Source organism: Narcine bancroftii, chromosome 9 (genome assembly GCF_036971445.1).
Source record: "Narcine bancroftii isolate sNarBan1 chromosome 9, sNarBan1.hap1, whole genome shotgun sequence".
NCBI lineage: Eukaryota > Metazoa > Chordata > Chondrichthyes > Torpediniformes > Narcinidae > Narcine > Narcine bancroftii.
The window spans coordinates 124,364,927-124,387,684 of NC_091477.1; the positions used below are offsets into that span (position 1 = coordinate 124,364,927).

Consider the following 22,758-nt stretch of genomic DNA (forward strand, 5'->3'; position numbering starts at 1 on the left):
CTGTATTTTATGTACAAATTGTTAATTGTGTATTATTGGAATATATAGTAATTGAAACAAGATTAACTGTAATTTGGATCATGAATCTAACACGAACTCATGATACCTTGAATTAAGTGTCAATGGAAGTCAAAAAGACAAAATGTCTTTATTCTCCATTGGTCATTCCTCAAGTTCAAGGATGATCTTTGTCCACTTCATTTATGTGGGGTTGCGAGGTGGTGGTAAAACCCATTTTTGTAATTGATTTATCAAACATGCTTTCCATTTCATAATTCTGCCAAATTATACACCGATATTCTATGTATCACATTCTTATCCATAATTTTCTGAATTATTGATATTCCATTTATTTCTTCCTTCTTGCTTAAATATTGGGATTACATTTTGCTCCCTTCAAACTCGTAGGAACTGTTCTAGAATTTATGGAACATGTTGCATAACAGCATTAGTAACATGTGACATTAACAGGGCATTGCTAGTACAAGGCACTTTCAGGTCGACCAAACACTTGTTTGTAAAGGCAGAGGTTAATCGCCCTTACTGCTAAAGAAATACCTTCCTGAATGTGCCATGACCGACTCCGACGCACCAATTCCAACCCTTCCTGGGAAAGGATAATCAGTGGAGTGCTGCGCTCTGCCACTTGACCTGAACGTACAGTCACTGCAAGAGGTTGGTTCGGGGTGGGCTGAAGATGCTGTCAGCCCGCGACCCATCTCCAAGCAGGGGCCGTCAACAGGAGCTGTTGGGGCGACCAGTGCAAGCTGAGACAGCCTCACTGGGCCGCTTCGGCCTTTGGGGCCATTCTCTGCGGCTCAAAACACAGCAGAGCAATGGCTGTCTTCCCTATGTATAATCCCCCATGCAGCTGGAACTGTTCTGGGAACCACAGAGCAGTTCCAGCTGCCTGAGGGATTATGGGTAGAAAAGATGGCCATTGCTCTGCTGGGTATTTATAACAGGTGGCACTACGGCACAAGTCGTCCCACTTCCATCAGCTCCAGAGGGCACTACGAGGCACCTCTGGATATGAATGGGATGCTGGAGCAGCCTTTTATGGTTGCTGTCTGAAAGGTAAGTTCTTGGTTTTCCAAACGCTCCTGTAGTCAGCCTCAAGATGGAGGCCTGACATGAAATGGCTGACAGATAGTAATTTGGCAAAGTATCAGGCCATCAAAGGTTGTAACAATGGTAGTTTTAGGACTAGAAGATGATTAATAGCAATATTCAACTGAGTTGGAGCTATTGATTTTTAAAATTTCTATCAGTGTCCTAGACTTGCAGGTGCAAGTAACAAATTTCAAATGGAAAGTGGCTTTACTGATTGGAAATCTTTAACCAGTGATGTTTTGGAGGGATTGAAGCTGCAGCCATTTTTGTTTGTGATGTAAATTAGCAACATGGATGTGAAGTTTTGATGAGAAGTTTATTTATCACATTATATCTGATGTGGTGTGAAGGGTTCTTTTGTGAGAAACCTAACAGTTCAACTCTAACATTCATACAGCCGTATAAATTAGAAGAAAAACAGCACAATTTCAGAGGATCGAGTAACAATAAAATAGATAATTTAGTGCAAGCAAGGGCAACATGAGAGCACGATTGATATAGGAGCCTTTTTATAGTAAAACACGAAAGTCTCCAGACACTGTAACCTCTTTCAGGTGGCCAGCATGCCCCGATGTAAAGTCGCATATTCTACCCGAATGTGGCTGCAGGGAGAAGAACTTGATGCGGCTCGTAGGAGTACTCACCAATCCTCCTCCGGGTGGTATAATCTCCACATCTGAGCAGTCCACCGAGGCATCTGAATGCAGCTGTCTGAAAGCGACTGCTCGGGGGCGGGCTGATGACAATCAGCCGGCGACCCAAATCCCTGCTGCCCAAGAGCCCCCTTCCCCACACCTGACAACCCCCTCCTCCACTGTCCCTGCCCTGACATCCCACGCTGGCCGCCCTTTCCTCGACGTCACGCGCTGACAGGAGCCGGAGTGCGCTCTGAGGAGCCTCTCCTGCAGCTGTCCCTTTCAGGTGGACAGCACAGTGCTTTCAGGACTTCCACCTGAATGATCATTCCACAGGGCTGTATCTGCTTCTGCAGGTGCATCCTTGGCGGAGAATGCACCTGAAAGTGGCTAGAGGTACCTTGAAAGGCTCAGTCCAAAATGTTGGATATATAAAATACACTGTTTGACCTTATTAGTTTCTCCAGCATTGCTTTTATTTCAGCCTGTTTGTGCTTGATTTCCCATTCTTGCCTTCATTGGACAAGGCATGGAGTATGGAAGTTGGGACATCATATTACAGCTGTAAAAGATGTTGGGAAGCTGCGTTTGGAGTATTGTGAGCAGTCTTCGTGATCAGCTTTAGAAAGTGTGCTATTAAGATGGAAAGATTGCAGTAAGATTCACAAGGATGTTACCGGAACTGGAGATCTGAGGACTTGATAGGGTCAAACTTTTCTCCCTGGAACATAGGATGCTGTGGGGTGCATTATGGAGACTTGTGTAATCACAAAAGTTATAGATAAGGTTAATAATCATCCTTTTTTTCCCCCAAAGATGGGGAGTCTGAAAACTGGAGGTGGAGGTTTAATGTGAGAGTGGAAAATGTTATAAGGGTCCTGAGAGACAATGTTTTCACACAGATGATTGTGTGTATATGCAACAAGCTGCCAGAGAATGTGGTAAAGACAGGTGCTATTACAACATTTGGGCAGCTAGATTGAGAGGAAAGGTTTAGAAAATATGGATCCAATGCAACAAATGGGTCAGCATGGATGAGTTTGACCACTGGGTCTGTTTCAAAGGTTGTGTAGCTCTATGACTCAATGAGTAAGCCACCTTTCCTGACTTCATGATATTGGAAAGGTTTATGATGAAGCCATATACAATATTTGAACCTGCCAGTAATCCTTGGGAGTCAGGAAATAAAGTGAAATTATTGGATGTAATCCAAAATCTACAACTAGTAATCATGAGTTTAAATCTGGTGAATAGTTTGATTTTTTTTACTTGCAACACCATCTTGTTTTATTGCACAAACCATCAATTGGTTTATCTGTGATTCCTGAGCTACCTCCCTCTGGATTATTCTAAACTGCTCTGAAATATCCTATCAGGTCACTCCCATATTCTTAAGGGTTGTGAAATGAGCGGACAATATGGTAACTGATCTAACTACTACAAAACTTGAAAGGAAAGATGCTTGTAATTGATGATCGAAATCTTTCATTACAGAGCTGCTTACAGGGTAGTCACAGATGGTTATGTTTTTATATCAAATCTACCATCAGCTATACCACATGCAATGCTGGATTTGGGAAATAAAAAGCAAGGTACCAGTGTAGAAAATAGACTCTACTCTGGGAATTCATGCTTTATTGTGCTTTTATTTTACCATTTATTTTGTACAGCACTCAAAGCTTTTGGCCATAATTATCGACCATTTATATTGAATCGCAAACATTACTGTAAGTGAAAGTTCAAACATCTGTGTGTTTTCCCGTTCTCCTATCTTAAACAATATTGCTGAGATATTTGAAATGAACTTGATTTCATGAGTTAATATTATTAAAAAAGAGTAATTACTGATGGAAGTTGCATGTTTGATGTGTTTTGAAAAGATTTTCGCTAAGTTTGCTGTGAAATAGCTTTTAGACCATTTAAGTGTTAAAAACATTAATGACTTGCAATTTTCAGGCTTTTGCTATTTATAGAATACAATATTTCAAAAGGGATGGTTTTTAACCACATCTGTGTCAATTTCAGCTAAACATACTCGTTTCAGTGAACAGAAAAACAGCAGGCTCCATGTTTTTCTGAGCCATTTGTTGAAATGCACAACATCAGATTGAGATGCACATTTAATAAATGGAAAGCAAGCTGAAACTTATATCATTGGAGTGAATGAATTCGTGACATTCATGGTTTGTTTGGTCTAAAACTTGTGGATTTGTTGACAGTCTCATCGTGTGCGTTTTGTTTGGTAGGAATGCAAGTTCTTGAGTGGAATGGAATTCCTTTGACTGGCAAAATGTATGAGGAAGTGCAATGCATCATTGGTTCCCCAGTTCGGGAAGCTGAAATATGTGTAAGACTGTGAGTTTTTCCCCACCTTTCTGTTCACCATTCAAATTCCAAGATTTTTATTTTGCATCCTGTTGAGGTGAAACCTTTGTAAATCAACCGATTGCAGGTGCATTCTACTATTTAAACTGGAAAGCAAAGGAATATTACAATGCACATGAAATTACTTTTCAGTTTGGCTGTTCCTTCTGTCACAACAGTATAAATCAATCTGCACATTCTCCTCAAACGAATGCTTATTTTGTCTCAAGCTTGAATCTTCCTTGTGAAGCTTGTGCTTAGCAGAATCCTTTACAAAACGCGCCAAGAATTGTAAACAGCTGTTGATCAGATTTTTATGTTCAGTTATTCTGTCAAAAATACTGAAGGAAGGATGCTTGGTTTATTTTATTTATAGAGTACATTTAAAATATGTTCATCATGTTGACTAAAATGTTGTACAGATCAAAAAGACATCACAACTTGGCAACTATTTAAAGTCCAAAATAAAATGAATGCGAGGTTAGAGCACAAGGGAGCAATCAGGTGAATAAGGAGGACTCAAAATGCTGGTGAATCAAAGTATATCTTCCCTCTGGATAGAAAAGAGTTGATGGAAGGGGCTGATTTGATTGAGGAAGGAATGTTGTTTCACAGTTTGGAGGCTGCAAGAGCCAAGGCATGATCTCCTCTGAGTTTATGATTTGATTATGAAACAGCCAATGCCCCAAGTTAGCCAAACTGAGGGGGTCTTGAAGGGGAATGAGGATAAAGGAGATCCATGTTACAAGAGGGGGCTGGCCCATGAAGGGCTTTATTGACAAACAGGAGAACTTTAAAAATCATTTCTGAGCCATGCTGGCAGCCAATGGAGGGAGGCCAGAATAGGGGTGATATGGTCCCTCTTCTTGGCACCTGTCAGGAGCCTGGCTGCAGCATTCTGAACCAGTTGCAGATAAGATAATGAAGACTTAATAATCCCAGTATATAGAGAATTAGAACAGTCTAAACAAGAGAATATAAGGGCATGGATAACTTTCTCAAGATCTTTAAATATAAGGAATTTGATTTTTGGCAATAGTACGAAGCTGAAAGAAGCTAGCTTTTAGTACTGCAGTCGCTTATTTGTTGAACTTTAACGTGGTGTTTAATGAGGGGTGGATCAGTTGCCAAGTCGATTGGAGATAATCTTGGTACAATTAGGGGGAACCGAATAGGATAACCACAAATTTTTCCTTTTTTATCTGTAAGAAGTTTTGAGCCATCCAACACTTTATGTCCTCTATACAGTTAGTGAGGCTGGCAACCTTTGATCATGAGGTTTCAAGGGGAGATATCATCGGCATAGCAGTGGAAAGAGATGCCATGTTTTTGAATGGTCGGGTCTCTGGCACTGGGATTGGACCCTAAAGTCAGAAGGGAAGAGAGGAATGCAGTTGTGATAGGGAATTCGATAGTAAGGGGGGACAGACCAGAGGTTCTGTGGGAGAGATCGATTATCCTGGATAGTTTGTTGTCTCCCTAGTGCCAGGGTCTGTGATATCCGGATCGTGTGCTCCCAAATCTCAGAAGGGAGGATGAGCAACCACATGTCATAGTCCATGTAGGGACTAATGACGTGGGTAGGAAGGTTGAGGAGGTCCTGGTAGGAAAGTTCAGGGAGTTAGGATCAAAGTTGGAGAGGACCTCCAGGGTTGTACTTTCAGGATTGCTACTCCTACCACATATTTATGAGGTGAGAAACACAAAGATAATCCATCTTAACACAAAGATAATCCATCATGGTGCAGGAGGGAGAACTTCAGGTTTTTAGAAAATAGGGGTTCTTCCAGCGAAGATGGGACCTGTTCTAGCAGGACAGTTTGCAGCTGAACTTGAGGGGAGAAACATTCTTGCGGGCAGCATTACTTCGGGGGTGGGGGGGAGTTTAAACTAGATTTGCAGGGGGAGGGGAACCAGAATGTTCGAGCAGATAGTGAGGTGGAGGTCAATGAGAGTGAGACAAGGACTGCATGTGTACAGGAAAGAAATCGTCTCTCATGCATCTACTTGAAAGTAAGGAGTATTGTTGGTAAGGTGGATGATTTTAGGGCATGGATTGCCATGTAGTATTATGAAATGATTGCTATTCGTGAGTCTTGGTTGCAGGAGGGGCAGGATTGGCAGCTGAATGTTCCAGGGTTCTGTTGTTTCAGACAGGATTGAGGGCAAGGGAAAATGTCATAGCTGTTCATTGACAGGACAGCACTGAGGACTTGTCTACAGAGGCTATGTGAGTGGAGCTGAGGAACAGGAAGGGCATGAGCATGCTAGTAGAGCTGTATTATAGACTGCCCAATAGTCCAAGAGAATTGGAGCAGCAAATCTAGGCAGATGGCAGGCCAGTGTAAGAAACAGAAAGTTGTCGTAGGAGGAGATTTTAAATTTCCACACATAGACTGGGACTCTCATAGGGTAAATAAAAAAAAAAACTGGATGGGTTGGAGCTTGTCAAAGGTGAACAGGAAAGTTTTCTGCATCGATATGTAGAGGAGCCATCAAGAGAAAATGCAAAGCTTGATCTTTCAGGGAACCAGGTAGGCCAGGTGACAGAACTCTGTGGAGGTGAGCATTTTGGGTCCAGTGACAATAATATCATCAGTTTCAAGTTAATTCTGGAGAAGGACAGGTCTGGTCCTTGAGTTGAGGTTCTGAATTGGAGAAAGGCCAATTTTGAGGAAATGGGGAAGGATCTTGGAAGAGTCAATTAGAATGTTATTTTCTGGCAAGGATGCATCCAGCAGGGGGAAGGCCTTCAAGGACAACATTTAGAGAGTGCAGAGATTGCATGTACCTACCAGGAATAAAGGCAAATTTAACTGGCATAAGGAACCTTGGTTTTTAAGGGAGATTGGAGAGCTGGTAAAGAAAAGGAGGGGTCTATATATGCAGTATGGGCAACAAGGAGCAAGTGAGCTACTTACAGAGTATGGAAAATGTAAGAGAATGCTTAAGAAGAAAATTAGGAAGGCAAAAAGAAGTAATGAAGGTGTTTTGGCAGATAATGTGAGGGGACAATCCAAAGGGTTTCTACAAGTATATTAAAAGTAAAGGGATAACAAGGGACAAAATTGGACCCTAAGAAAATCAGACTGGTCAACTGTGTGTTGAGCCTTGTGAAGCAGGAGAGACCTTGAACAATTTTTTTTGCATCAGTATTTATACAGGAAACTGCCAAAGTGAATAAGGATGGAAGGGAAACAAATGGAAGTGTCATGGAACATAGGAAGTTTCATGAGAAGGAGGTGTAATGAATAAAGGTAGATAAGAAGGGCTCCAAAAGTAAACTTGGCAATTATAGGCCAATGAGCCTGACGTTAGTTATATGTAAATTATTAGAAAGATTTCTGCGAGATGGGATATATAGTTATTTGGACCATCATCAGCTGATTAAGGGAAATCAGTGCGTGGTAGGTCGTGATTTACAAATCTTGTAGAGTTTTTTTTTAGTAAGTTACCAAGAAGGTTGATGAGGGAAAGGCGATGGATGTTGTTTATATGGATTTTAGTAAGGTCTTTGACAAGACTCCACATGAGAAGTTGGTTCAGAAGGTTAGGATACTAGGTATACATGGAGAGATTGTAAAATGGATTTGAAACTGGCTTGGTGGAAGAGTTGTGATGGGTGGTTGCTTCTCAGACTGGAGGTCAGTGTCGAGTGATGTGCCTCAGGGATCTGTGTTGGGAACATTATTGTTTGTTATCAGTATAAATGACCTTGATGATAATGTGGAAAATTGGATCAGCAAGTTTGCAGATGACAAAGATAGGAGGCGTCGTGGACTGTGAAGAAGATTTTCATAGCTTGTTGACGGATCTGGACCAGCTGGCAATTTGGGCCAGTAAATTGATGATAGAATCTCCCTTCCCTGCACTTCCCGAGCTTAGATCTGGGCGAGCTCAAGTCTTATGTACAATTAAGCCTATCGTTCCCCTCAGATTTTGTCCTTGTGATTATTGGAGCAACTGGTAGTGCCCAACAGAGATGTTGCAATTTGGAAGAGAAAATCAGGGTAGGACATACACAGTAAATGGTAAGTCATTGAGGAGTGTGGAGGAGCAGAGATCTGGGAATACATATACATTGTTCCCTGAAGGTGGTGTTACATGTTGACAGGGTTGTAAAGAAAGCATTTGTCATCTGAGCCTTTATAATTCAAAGTACTGAGTACAGAAGTTGGAATGATGTGTAGAAGTTATTTAAGTCATTAGTGAGGCCACACTTAGAATATTGTGTGCAGTTCTGGTTACCCAACAGCAGGAAAGATACCAATAAGATTGAAATGGTGCAGAGAAGATTCACAAGGATGTGGCCGGGTCTTCAGGAGTTGAGTTACTGGGAAAGATTAAACAGGTTAGGTTTATACTTGGAACGAAGAAGAATGATAGGAGACTTGATAGAGGTTTATAAGACTATGAGAGGTATAGACAGAGTAGATGTGAGTAGGATGTTTCCACTGAGATTGAGGGAATAAAGTCATAGCTTTAGGGTGAAAGGGGAGAGGTATAAGGGGAACATGAGGAGAAAGCTTTTCACTCAGAGAGTGGTAGGAGTGTGGAATGAGCTGCCACCTGATGTATTGAATGCAGATTCAAACTTGTTTTAAAAATAGATTGGATAAATACACCGATAGGAAAGGTCTGGAGGGTTATTGAATGAGAGTAGATCAGTGGGACTACCTAGTTTTATTGGTTGCCTAGACCAGAAAGGTTGAATGGCCTGTTTTTCTGTACTGAATTGTTCTATATGACCAAGGGAAAGTATGTATAAAGAAAAGAGAATGAAAAATTTTCCATATTATCTGAGAACATCCTATCATTAACATGATTTTTTTTAAACCAGTTCAAGGCCGTGCCATTGACACTGACCCCATACTGGAGATGGTTTATTAAAATAATGTGATCCACAGTATCAAAAACTGCACTAAGGTCCAGGTGAATTCGAATGGCAGAGCCACCTGAGTCAGTAGAAAGGAGCAGATCATTATACACTTTTAGTAAGGCCGAATCTTTGCTATGGTGGGCCTAATAATCTGACTGAAATCTTTCAGATATGTTATTTTGATGTAGGTTGGGCAACAATTGGCAAAGAACAACTTTTTTCAAGGACCTTTGATAGGAATGGAAGTTTAGAAAGCGGTCTACAATTTTTGAGTGTGGTGGGGTCTAAGTTTTTTTTTTCAGGAGGGACTGGACCACATCTACCAAAGAAGACAATTCAGATAGTTCTAAAGCAACATATTGCAAAAGATGGATCTACTCAACCCAAGCAACAGTTCAAAACAAAAGCAGTTTTTAGTGGAAGTTAGGGTAGGCAAAGAAAGAATATTGTGAAAGGGTGGACACCGAAGAAATTTAGATTTCAGATTAAAATTTATTGTCAGGGTACGTACATGACATACAACCCTGAGATTCTTTTTCCGACGGGTGAGGCAGAATTACCATTTATTGGTAGTGCAAAAAAATGTACTCAACACACACATGATAAACAAATCAAGAACTGCAAACATGACGTCCTGGGCTGAGTCCTCTACCTTTTGGAGGGCTTTATGCTTAGATCAGACCATGATGTAATTTGAAGACCCAAATAGTCACGGTCATAAAGCGCAGAAATACCCAAGAGCTTACATGTTTACCTCACCCTCAGCTTCCTATCTGTACTGATCCCATTTACCAGCACCTGGTCCATAGTCTATTAAGCCTGAATGTTTCAAGTGTTTTTCCACATGCCTCTTAAATACTGAGGTTGTACCTGCCTCCACCACTTTCTCAGACAGGGTCCTCCAGATTGCAACAGCCCTCTGGGTGAAAAATTATTCCTAAATTCTCCTCTGAATCTTTTATTCCTCACTTTAAAACTATATCCTCTGGTCTTTGACACCCACTGCCTGAGAGAACGGTTTCTTGCTTTCTACCCTTTCCATGGCTTTTGTCACCAGAGAAAGAATTACGAGAGGAACTCAGCAGGGCAGACATCATCCACGGGTAGAAATGGTCAGTTAAGATTTCAGGACTGAATAGAGGAGACATATTTACTCTCTTCCAATCACCATGACCACCACCTGTGGCTTGCACAGCTTGAAGTATTTCAGTCAGGATGCTGACCTCCCCTAATAGCCTGTTATACATCTCTTCAGACTCTTTCTGCCCACTGAGACATCTAAAATTCCTCCCCTTTAATCTTAAATTCACTGTTTTAATTCTGAAAGTTTCTGATGGTGGGATACTCCTCTGAATGTACACAAGACCTCTGACTCCATGTGGTGCGAGCTGAAAGAGTGATATAAAAGCTAGTGAATAACAAAAATGAAACAGGAAGCTCTGCAGATGCCATGATTGTAGTGAAAAATGCAAAGTGCTGGAGAAACTCTGCAGGTCACGCAACATCTCTTGGAAGTAATAGATTACCAATATTTTGAACCTGAACCCTTCTTCAAGGTATAAAAATGTTGGATACCAGGGCAGCTCATTTTTGATTTTTAAAAACTCTCCCCATGAAGTTACAATTTCTCTTCTGGTTTGTCCCACCTCCCAGCTTGTTATTTCAGTTAACCTTATCACACCATCATGCCTCACACAGTGCAACAATATCAACATCAAAGCTACTGAGCTCTGACTGCAGAGCAACATTCTGGTCTGTTGCTGGTAGGATTGTCTATGAGATCCTGTCGTTCAGACCAGATTTACATTCTAAAACAGTTTATTAGTGGTTCAAGCATTCAAGTATGCAAGATTTCACCTTAAACAATTCATCCATTCCTGTTTTAACTCCATCATTAATTTATTGAGCATCACAGATGGGAGATGTCTGTGACATGATCTTATGCCATTATACACTGCTCATGTTATATTCATGAATGCATTGTAAAATGTTGCTTTAATGTAATCTAAACATTTTATTCATATTTTCATTTAGGGATTTCAACATGCTCTCCGATTCAGAGAAGCTTCAACATTTGGACTTGAAGGAACGAACAAAACCAGGTAGGGCAAACGTAAACATTTATTGTCAACTGGAAATGCTCTGATTTCAGATTACAGAAATGATTGTTTAAAAATCCAAATCATAGTGAAACTCATTGGGCTAAAGCCATACAAATGGCTGGGACGGGGTGACTTGCACCCAAGGAATGAAAGGGAGTGACTACAGAGCTAAGGGACTCATTGATTGAAATTTTTCAGAACTCACCAAGTTTCAGGAGTGCAGCAGAATGGCAATATGAATATTGAATAGGCAGTATGATTCCCTTGTTAAAGGAAGACAGAGGGCTGGGACCAGTCAACTTAATATCTATTGTTGGCAAGATGTCAATCCATAATGAAATAATTAATTATTTAGGATCATTTAGAACTAAACCCAGTCAACATGCTTTACTGTAACATTGCCTTTCTTCAATTGACTATAAATGTGAAATATTTTTTTACCTCTCCTTTTATTTAAAATTTAATTTTAAACATACAGCATGGTAACAGGCCAATTCAGCCCATGGGTTCGTGCCGCCCAATTTACACCCAATTAACCTCCACTCCCAGTACGTTTCAAAGGGCGGGAGGAAACTGGAGCCCCAAGGGGAAAACCCATGCATTCGTGGAGAGAGTGTACAAATTCCTTACAGACAGCGTGGGATTTGAATCCCGGTCCTGATTGCTGCCGCTGTAACAGCATTGCACTAAATGTGCTGCCAACTGTACCATCCTGGTTGTTTATTATGGTTCTTTGTTTTGGCATATTGTGGTAATTTAATTTATACGATTGATGTTGGTGGATCTTGCATACCTGTGTGGCAGCTGCAAGTAAGATTTTTTTGTGTATCTATACATCGTACTTATGTATATGACAATAAACTCTCATTCTCTCAAATTTTATAGAATCTATTGAGCATGTGGCAGGGAGAGTTGATTAGAGGGAAACTTGTAGTTAGAAAGATTTTCAAAAGGCATTTGAAAAGGTTCTGCATAAAAGGCTCCTGTATAAATGAGGAGACCAATGTATCAGAATAATTATGTTAGAATGAATTGAAAAGTGTCTGCCACAAAGGAAATAAGATAATTGGAATAAAACAGGTCTTTTTTATGATGGAATAAGGATTGCCAAAAGTATGGTTATTCCTAAGAATTGAAAAAATGGGAGAATTCAGCAAGAGAGGACAGAGGCACAGATGAATGAGCATTGATAAAGAAAATGCAAATGAAGATTGATGAACTGGAAGGAAAATGCCAAATTATGAGAGCTTCCATGGTGTAAACTGAGTCCCTTAGAGATGAAGACAAGGGATATTATTGGAGAATAAAGAGATGGTGAAGATATATTTCGTGTTTGCTTTCATTGAAGAAAAACCTCCCAGAAAACGTTATTTCAGAAAGTCACAGAGCAGGCTCTTCAGCCCAATTTGTCCATGGCCACCACGGTGGCATTCTGGGCTAGTGCCATTTGCCTGTATTTGGCCCATATTCTTCTGCATCTTTCGTATCCATACATCAGTATAAATGAACATTGTAATAAGCCCTCTTCAAAAGTATCCTCTGGAAGCTCGTTCCAGATGCAGATCATACTCTGAATGAAGACATGAGGTTGCTTTGGTATTTTAAGACCAAAAGGATAGTAAGGGATAACATTGGTCCTCTTGTAGATCAGTGCTTCGATATGTTTGGAGCCAAAAGAGATGGCTGAGATTTTAAATGTTTTTTTTTGCTTCTGTATTTAGTTGGGAAACTGGCACAGAGTCTATGGAAGTGAGAAAATCAAGCAGTGAGGTCATGGAACTTGTACAGATTAAAAAGAAGTTGGTTGCTGTCTTGATGCAAATAAGGATGAATAAATTCCCAGGGCCTGACAAGCCTCGGACCTTAAGAGAGGTTAGTCACAGGTGAGGTGCCGGAGGATTGGAGGGTAGCTCACATTATTCTGTTGTTTAAAAATGTCTCTAAGAATAATCAGGGAAATTATAAGCCAGTGAGCCTGACGTCAGTAGTAGGCAAGTTATTGGAAGATCTTCCAACAGATGGACGTGCAAGCATTTGGATAGACAGGAACTGATTAGGGATAGAGGGGACTAGAGGGGTATGGACCGGGTGCTGGTCAGTGGGACTAGGAGGGTGGGGATTTGCTACGGCATGGACTAGTAGGGCCGAACTGGCCTGTTCTGTGCTGTAAGTGGTTATATGGTTTTATGACTGGACAGAGTGGATGCAGATGGGATGTTTCCAATAATGGGAAAATCCAGAACCCGGGGCCACGGTTTGAGGATAATAGGCAAACCATTTAGGACCGAGATGAGGAGGAATTTCTATACCCAGAGGGTGGTGAATCTGTGGAATTCATTGCCACAGAGGGCAGTGGAGGCAGGTTCATTAAATATATTTAAGAGGGAATTAGATCTATTTCTTCAGTATAAGGGTATTAAAGGTTACGGAGAGAAGGCGGGGACGGGGTACTGAACTTTAAGATCAGCCATGATCTCGTTGAATGGCGGAACAGGCTCGAAGGGCCGAATGACCTACTCCTGCTCCTATCTTCTATGTTTCTATGAAAGACTTCAGTCAGGTCTTTGAAAAGGTCCCACATGTGAGGTTAGTCAGGAAGGTTCAGACACTTGGTGTTTATGGTGAAGTAGAAAACAGGATTCGACATTGGCTTTGTGGGTGAGGTCAGAGTTGTAGTTGATTATTGCCTTTCTGACTGGAGGTCTGTGACTTGTGTGTCTCAGGGATCAGTGCTGAGTCCATTGTTGTTTGTCATCTCTATCAATGCTCTAGATATTCATGTGGTAAATTGAATCAGTAAATTTTCAGATGACACTAAAATTGCAGGTGTTGTGGACAGTGAGGAAAGTTTTCAAAGCTTGCAGAGGGAACTGTACCAGCAAGAAAAATGTGCTGAGAAACAGCAGATGGGATTTAATACTCATGTTTCTTTTATTGTCATGTAATAAAACAGAATATGTAATATTGCATGAAATTTCTTTTAGTCTGTTGTGAGGAAATCAAAGAGTCACTATTAGTATTGCCTCGCACCTTTAAAGTAAGAAAAAGAAAGTCCCCCTGGAGAGGGGACTGAGTGTCTGCAGATTCACCTCCAGCACTTTTGCATCCTCTGCAACAACACAGACTCCTGTTCAATCTGTTGGCAATTCAAGCTCCAGATCCAAACCTCTGATATGATCATGAAGCCTTCTTGGCCTCGGCACCCTCTCGAATCCTGGTTAAGATACCTGGATCCCATGAACCGTTTGGCATTTCCTGAATAGCTTCCTTAATTTCAAAATCCGTAAATGGAGATTCCAATTCCTGATTATCAATTCCATCTAATAAACTTAAGTTTAGATCAGGAAAAATCAATTATTCTGTTTCCCCTCAGAAGTATATAATTTTTGATAAAATGAATAAAATTGGTCATTAATTTCCTGAGGCTTATGTTATTATTGAATTCTTCTTAACAGCATTAACAGTCTGAGATGCCTGTTCAGCTTTCAACTGCCAAGCAAGTACCTTATGAGCACTTTCCCCAACTCATAATAGCGTTGTTTAGATCAATTAGTTAAGCACTCAAACTGATAAGTTTGTAAAGTATCATAATGCAACTTCAACCTCTCCAATTTAATTTTTAAAAATCTTCTGTTACCCCTTTCTGAAAGTCCTTCTTTAACTCAGCAATCTTATTTTATAAGATGAAACTTTCTGCCATATATTGTTTCTTAACTTTCGTAGAATAATGATCTGCCCTCTCAAATAGGCTTTTCAAGCATCCCACATTCCAAAATGACTATCCACAGTATTAACATTCTCGGTCAAAAATTAAGAAATCTGCTCTTGAACAAAAGTAACAAACTTTTTTTTCAATAATGTTGCATTAAACCTCCATCTAAACGATGGACGCACAACCTCTGAACTTTCACAAGAAAAAAGTAATAATGAATGATCTGATATAACTCTACTTTTATATTCCGCTCATAATACTCAACCTTGTAAATGCGCTGATAACAAAAATAAATCAATTCTAGAAAATGAATCATGTCTTGAAGAATAAAAAGAAAAATCCTTCTCTGTAGGGAAGGATTCTCTAACTTTTATCCAAATAGCCACCAAATTTAAATCTTTCATGAACGCATTTGTGTTGCCATCTTTGATTTCCTTATACTTTTTGGATTTCTATCCAATAAAGGGTCGAGAACACAATTAAAATCACCACCAACTAAAACATTTTCATTAACTTGAGTTAAACATAAAAAAAAACTTCTAAAATAAACCACTCATCATCTATATTAGGGGCATAAAGATTCAACAAAGTCCACGATTCAGTAAAAATCTTACAATTCACTCTTAATACTCTACCAGCGTACCCCTCAAAGATTCCAATTCAAAAGGTAAATTTTTAAGAATCAAAATCGCTACTCCTCTTGCCTGAGAATTAAAAGAAGAGAAAACATGACCAACCCAATCTCTTTTCAATTTCAAATGTTCTTTCTCAGTCAAATGTGTTTCTTGTAAAAAAGCAATATCAATTTTCATTTTTTTTAATGTAGGCCAATATTCTTTCTCTTGATTGGATTATTTAACCCCTGCACATTAAAAGTTGCAAAGTTCAATTGAGACATCTCTTTTTTTAACTGCTAATATAATTATACACTATAAAATAATGCTCCCCTCTACAATTCTTCCAAAAAAGAAAAACTCCTCAAAAAAGTAAAAATAACAAAAAAACAACAAAAAAACCACCCAAAGGTAGTAATACCTTAAAAATCTGGGTGTGGTAAACCCACTAGTGGTAGATGACTGTCAAATTTTACAGTGTCATCATCAACCCCCACCCCCCCCACCCCAGCCAGATACATATTGATTATTTAATCAAACACAATCAAATATAGTCTATATATTCAACCAAATGATTCCAAGCCCAATGACTGCTCCAGATCTTCAACATCAAGAAGACTCTGTGTCATCTCTTCTTTCTTTCCATTCCCATGTCCATTTCCTTGCAATTCCGGCAAAGAGTTGGCAAAAACCAAAGCATCATGATCAAAACTGAGATTGAAAATTTCCATAGAAAACCTTCAAAATTGCAGGATAATGAAAAGCAAACTTGTAACCTTTTCGCCACAAAACATCCTTGGCCGTATTAAATTCTCGTCGTCTTCTAATAACCTCTTGACTCAAATCAGCATAAAAGAGTACCCTGTTATGTTGAACTATTAATGGAGCTCGATTCTTTCTTGCATTCTGTACTGCCATACGTAAAATCATTTCACGATCTTGATATTAGTGTTAGGGTTCAAAACTAATCAAAACTGCTCTCGGTGCTTGTCCTGGAAGTGGTCTTCTTCTCAGAGCTCTGTGAGCCCTATCCAATTCCAAACCTTCAGGGAAAAACTCTTCACCCAGCACCTCTGGGATCCAGCGCATAAAATTTTTTATAGGGTCAGCACCTTCCATATCCTGTGGAAGACCAACTATTTTCACATTATTCCTCCGACTTTGATTTTCCAATGAATCAGTCTTCTTCATTAAATCTCTTTTCTGAATCCCCCAATCTACAAAAGAACCTTCTACTTTTTCCATTTTTTCTCTATTACTTCTACCTGAGTTTGACACTCAGAAAAAGCTGTTTCAATTTTCTTAAAATTATCTTCCACAGTGTCTACTGATTGTATCCATTTATTAATATCACTTTTAACTACACTCATTTCCTGTTTCACAGTTGATATTTCATGACACAAAGTATTCATTTTTATTTTCATCTCCATAAATTCTTGAGTCATTTAAGTTGATATTTGTTTTGACAAATTATGCATTTGCTGTGTTTGACCAGGAATCCCTTCCAAAACAATAAACACTGAATCCAGTCCAGATTCCACTTCCACTTTTTGAGATTCACCCTCTTTAACAGCAAGCTCCTCCTCCTGGATGTATTCCAATAAGGTAAGTTGCTCTTCTTCCTCAGTCACCACAGTTCCTTTCACTGAACGGCTGCGGCTCTGGACACCCGACGCCGGCACCCCGACCTCTTTGGGATGCCAGTGCTCAAGTTCCCCCACAGCGTTAATTTTATCCAGCAGCTCCCGGGCCCGCGATGCCACATGCAGGCCAGGCGAAGCCATCGGACGCCCAGAGGTGTCTTCCGACAATACTCTGTGGGCCAGCGGGCGGGCTCGCGGGTCCCCTGATTGGCCGTGCTGCCCGCGCACACGACTTCACGTGGACACGGGTTGGCAACAGCCGAGCTCACCGAGGTGTCGGCCCCATCTTGCCGAGGCAGGATCGGCGCCGGAGTCAAAGTCGAACGGGCTGGAGTCCTCTGAGGCCTGGAGACTCTCAACAACCACTCCGTGGATTCAGTGATTCAGGTAGGCCTCAATTCTTCCACACTTTTATATGGTAGTTTTTTCTGAAGCGGAGGTTTGAGCTTTTTCACATTAGATGCCATCATAAAGCACTGTTATTTAAATAACTATAAATCTTATCTTTAATCATTTTTATACTATTAAAAAAACTGGGTATTTAATCAAGCTGGGGAGAGGTGGAACACACATCTTCCTTCTACGCCATCTTGCCACGCCTCCCTCCCCCCCCAGGTGTTGCATTTTCGAAGGACAAACGAGGAAGAATGTGCATGGTTAATGATGGGGCGCTGAGGATTGCAGAAGAACACAGGGATCTGTGAATACAGATACACTATATGAGTGATGTGTCTAATAGTGTGCCTGCATGTTTTGAGCTGAGGACTGGAGAATACTGTTTCGTTGGGTGGCACTTGTACAATCAAATGACAATAAACTTGTCACAGGCAGATAGGGTCATAAAGAAAGCTTTTGGTCCATTGGCATTCATAAATCAAAGTACTGAGTATACGAGTTGGGATGTTAGGGTGAAGTTGAATAAGACATTATAAAACCAAATTTGCAGTATTGTGTGCTGGTTCAGTCATATAACTACAGGATAAGATTGAAACAGTGCAGAGGAGATTTGCAAGGGGATTGCCAGGACTGAGTTTCAGGAAAAAAGTTAAACAGGTTAGGAATTTATTTAGAAAAATGCAGAGAGATTTGATAGAGGTATACAAAATTATTATACGTATAGTTGAGTAAATGCAAGCAAGATTTTTTACACTGAGGTTAGGTGAGATAAAAACTAGAGGTTGTTGGTAAAAGAGGTAAAGTTTAAAGAGGTAATTAGGAGGAACTTCACATAGAATGTGATGAGAGTGTAGAATGAGCTGCCAGCTGAATTGCTCAATGCAGGTTCAATTTTGATATTGACAAAAAGGATTGTGGACCATTCACTTTTCCATGCCTTTATGATGTTACATACCTCTATGAGGCCCTCTCTCATTTTCTTGATAAAGGGAATAAAGGGCCATTCTATCCAATGTCTCTCTAGTACTGTAAAAATACAATGCTGGAGAAATTCAGCAGGTGAAAAGGTGTACTTTACATCGCAAAGATACATAATCCACATTTCAGACTTGAGCCCTTCATCATGATACCTTGATGAAGGGCTCAAGCCTGAAACATCAGTGATGTGTCTTTATATTTGCTATATAAAGGACACTGTTTGACCTGCTGAGTTTCTCCAGCATTTTTTGTTTTTACTTCAACTATGGTATCTGCAAGGGGAGTCACGTGATGGAGTAGTGGCTGATCGGGTGGAACCAGCCCTCTCCAGAGAAAAGAAAAAAAAGAGCTCAATAAACATAAAATAGAGGAAGAGAAAGGTAAAGTTTCAGAGAAGAGACAGAAAAGAGAAATAGTAAGAATAACAGAGAAAAGGGAAGAAGGAAAATCACTGGAGAAGAAAGAAGAAGGCCTTACCTGCACGTCAGAGCAGAGAGCCACCGTGGAGAAGAATGGCCGATCTCTGGTGTTGGTGAATCCCCAGAGGAGCGGTGTCCTCCCGACCGGCGGACTTCATAAATGGCTCTCAGAGCCAAGAAGAGGTGCGCAACTGCACCTCGTCGCCCCGTTGCCATTCACCCTCTTCCACCCCTTCATTCTCTTTCTCACCAGTCTTCTTTTCGACTTTCTTGCTTACTTCCCCCAGCCAAATGCCCCGATACTGGATCTCTCTCAGTTGGTTGCTGCTCAACTGAGTCCCCCTCCCGCCGGCATTAACCTTTTCTTTTACTTGCACATCAAGAACCATATTGGTAAAATTTCTAAGATATACAACAAGAGAAAACATACTGGAGCAGGCAAGAAAGAAGGTTAGAGAAGACAATAAGACATTGGAATATAAGGGACAAAAATTATTTTTTTACCTGGACATAAGCTTCAAACTTTTAAAGAAGAGGAAGGAATTCAACACGGCGAAAACAATCTTATGGAAGAAAGGGTATAACCTTATATAAAGACATCCAGTGGTACTCAAAGTATTTATTCCTGGGGAACAGAATAGAATGTTCTCGGACCCAAAGAAAGCCCAAGAATTTGCTGAACATTTTCAGGACTGGAGAAGAGAGGAGGAGGAGTGACAATAAGGAAGACCGGTAAGAAAATATACAAAAATATGTAAAAATATAAAGTAAAGATAATGTATATATAAAGATTTAAAGATGGTTAAGAGAAGGGAAAAAAGAGAGAGAGAGAGCTTTGTTATAATTATAGGAAAATAGTGTTCTCTCGGGGGGGCTGGGGGTGGGAGAAATGGACACTGAGAAATCGGTTGACGCTTGCGAGTAAGTTCGCAAACCGAATGGAAAGGGGAGTTATGGTTGCTGTCAAGGGACAAGGGGCAATCCAAGGAGGGGAGTTCATTTGGGGTTAAAGGGTTATTGCTTGTGGGGATTGTTGGGGTATTGAGATTAAAATGTTAAACTTTAAAAAAAACAGTCATGGAAAAAAGGGATGGAGGTGGTGAAGAGGCGGGAAAGAGTGAAAATAAAGATATAAGATGGAAGATGGCCACATTGGACTATAGGACTATAAACATTAATGGAATATATAACCAAGTTTAAGTGTATCCCATTGGGAAAAAAAATCACAAATAATTTAAAAGACAAAGTTACAATGTTTGAAAAAACCTGGGAACCATATATGGAACATAACAGAAAGAGCAGGCCTTGGACCACCACCACCTAAAATGATAAGAAGATAAACACGATCAGATTTAATGTGAATAAGTAGATGATACGTCTTTTTTGTCTGTATTCCTTTTGTAAAAGATATTGTTTTATTGTATTTTATATGTTCAATGTTTACTGTTTTTGGAGGGGGGTGGGAAGGGGGAAGGGAGGGATGGGGGAAAAAAGAGAAAATGTCACTGTGAATATTTAAAGAGATGCATCTGTAAATATATTGGTTGATATGGTTCATAGTGCGATAAATAAAGAATTGCAAAAAAGAAACTATGGTATCTGCAGACTTTCGTGCTTTACTCAAGCCTTCCCATCACAGCAACATCCCGGTGTATCTCCTCTGGCCCACTTCCAACTTACAAATAACCTTTCCAAATCAGATGACTAGAACTGCACAGAGTACTTTCCAAATATGCTCTAAGGAAGCACCCCCCCCCCCTCCCCTGATCAATTCCCAGCTTTTCTCTCCTGCACTCTTATCTGTGTCTACCAGTCGCCTCTTCGCTGTTGGCCTGTGCTCCTCTGCCTGGCTCTTCTTCTCTTCTCCCTTCTCCTTTCTATGCAGACCACTGCTTGCTTTTTGCTCAGAGCATGCTGAAAGGCTGAAGGCTGAAACATCAGTATATATCTTTGCCTCTTTGGATATGGCGGGACCTGCTGAGTTTCTCCAGCATTTTGTGTATTTACAGAAATTAAAATGGTTTGATACCAGCAGTAATTTATGATATTATTGAGATGAACTAATTTAGTGACAGAATTTTTAAAGTATTTCATCATTATCAGTGGAATACAGAGCGGGCACTTGGGCCCCACGATATTGTGTGACTTGGATGAACCTAAAACCAATATCTCTGTTATTGGCCATTGCCACTCTGGGGAAAAAGGATGCAATTCAAAATGATCCATCATGATACATGTTCAGTAGGCACAATATTGTGGCCCAAAGGTCCTGTACTGTGCTGTACTTTTCGATATTCAGCAGTTATTGTTTGAAATTTGGCTAAAGATGTTTGTGGCTTTGAATTCCCCAAGAAAATCAAAAGTGTATTCATCTAAGTACATTTTCAACCGTGCTACGCTCTTTGCTCAGGAAAAAAAAAATTCTACATTGATGTTTGATTGAAAATCATCAAATTTATTTTTAATAGGTTTTATTTTTTTAGACATAAACCACAGTAAGTGGCTCTTCTAGCCCATGAGCTCATGCTGCCCAATTAACCTAATTACAGTAGGTAGACGAGTGAGAGGGGACTTGATAGAGGTATTAAAAATTATGAAAGGAATAGATAGACTAGACATAAACAGACTCTTTCCCCTGAGGGCAGGGGAGGTTGGAACAAGAGGCCATGAGTTAAAGGTCGGGGGCAACACTTTAGGAGAAATATTAGAGGTGGCTTTTTCACTCAGCGAGTGGTGGCAGAATGGAATGATCTTCCGAATGAGATAGTTGCGTCAGGGTCCCTTCTGTCATTTAAGAGAAGGTTGGATGTGTACATGGAGGTGAGGGGGTTGGAGGTTTATTGGCGGTGAGCGGGAGGTTTGAGCTAGTGGAGTTGTTCAAGTGAACCGGTGTGGACTTGAAAGGCCGACGTGGTCTGTTTCCGCTCCGTAAATGGTTATATGGTTATGTTCTATGAATTCTACAGTCAGCCAATACATTTTATCAAGTTGTGCAATGCAACTGAATACCAGAAATCTCCATTACTTCACATTTTGATATTTAATACATTTGGACTAGTATTTAATTCAACATCATTCAAGTGTGTGATGCAAATAGAGGCCATGGATGGAAGAAAAATAGAGAATTACGGGGTTACAGTGCCTTGTTGTATTGCAATGCTCAGACATAATTTATTCTGTGCAGGGAGGGCTGATGTAACACACGAGCTCAATTGTTCCATTCCTTTCCAGCAAAGCCCAGCCCAACTCATCTTGGTTCGTTATTCACAAGGTGTGTGCAAAGTGAGCAAGGCCTGTCCTTGTGCAAGAATTGCACATGGATGACATAAACTTATGGCAGAGGTTTCAAGCAGCCCAGTGCAAGACCTTGCAAAATACTCATTTTACACATCTTTTCGGGACACAAGAATTTCAAACAGATTCCCTGAAAACAAATTTGATTGCTATGAAACAATTTTTGTCACTGTATCGTTACGTTAAAAGAAATCTTTCAAATATCATTAAGAAATATCGTAACAGGGCTGAAAATCTGAAATGGAAATGAAAAATACTGGTAATGGTCCATGGGTCTGACTGCATCCCTGTGGTGGTAAAACAAATTTGAAAACTTCAGTGACAATCCTGGGCACGTCACTACTAAATCAGGAATTTTATACAGAACAGGAGATGCATCCACCCCCATCCAAGTCAGTAATGCTCTAATGCAAGTTAATTCAACTGTACCTGTGTTATTTTGAGGGTTTAAACAAACACTACCTGCCACCCCTCTCCCAACAAGCAGACATGGCACACCAGTTAACAAGATTATATATCTATTTCCAAGTTACAATGGGCTAGACAGAATCGACTCTTCTGGATGCAGGCACACACCTTAAAATTAGTTCTCCAGCATCGTCTGCACCT

The 22,758-nt window shown here is 40.3% G+C and overlaps 1 protein-coding gene across 2 annotated transcripts in view; it reads left to right on the plus strand.

The window, feature by feature from the left end:
* Positions 1–4,004: 4,004 nt before the first annotated feature.
* LOC138742788 (protein piccolo-like) overlaps positions 4,005–22,758 on the plus strand; it is a 99,115-nt gene continuing 80,361 nt past the window's right edge. The window contains exons 1-2 of one of the 2 annotated variants that reach the window (XM_069897731.1): positions 4,005–4,103; positions 11,026–11,093. In XM_069897731.1, the coding sequence (XP_069753832.1) occupies positions 4,039–4,103; positions 11,026–11,093 (133 nt within the window). In that variant the 5' untranslated portion in view covers positions 4,005–4,038. Of the gene's footprint in view, positions 4,104–11,025; positions 11,094–16,890; positions 17,450–22,758 lie in introns of those variants that run through there. The other variant, XM_069897730.1, reaches the window with a different exon arrangement.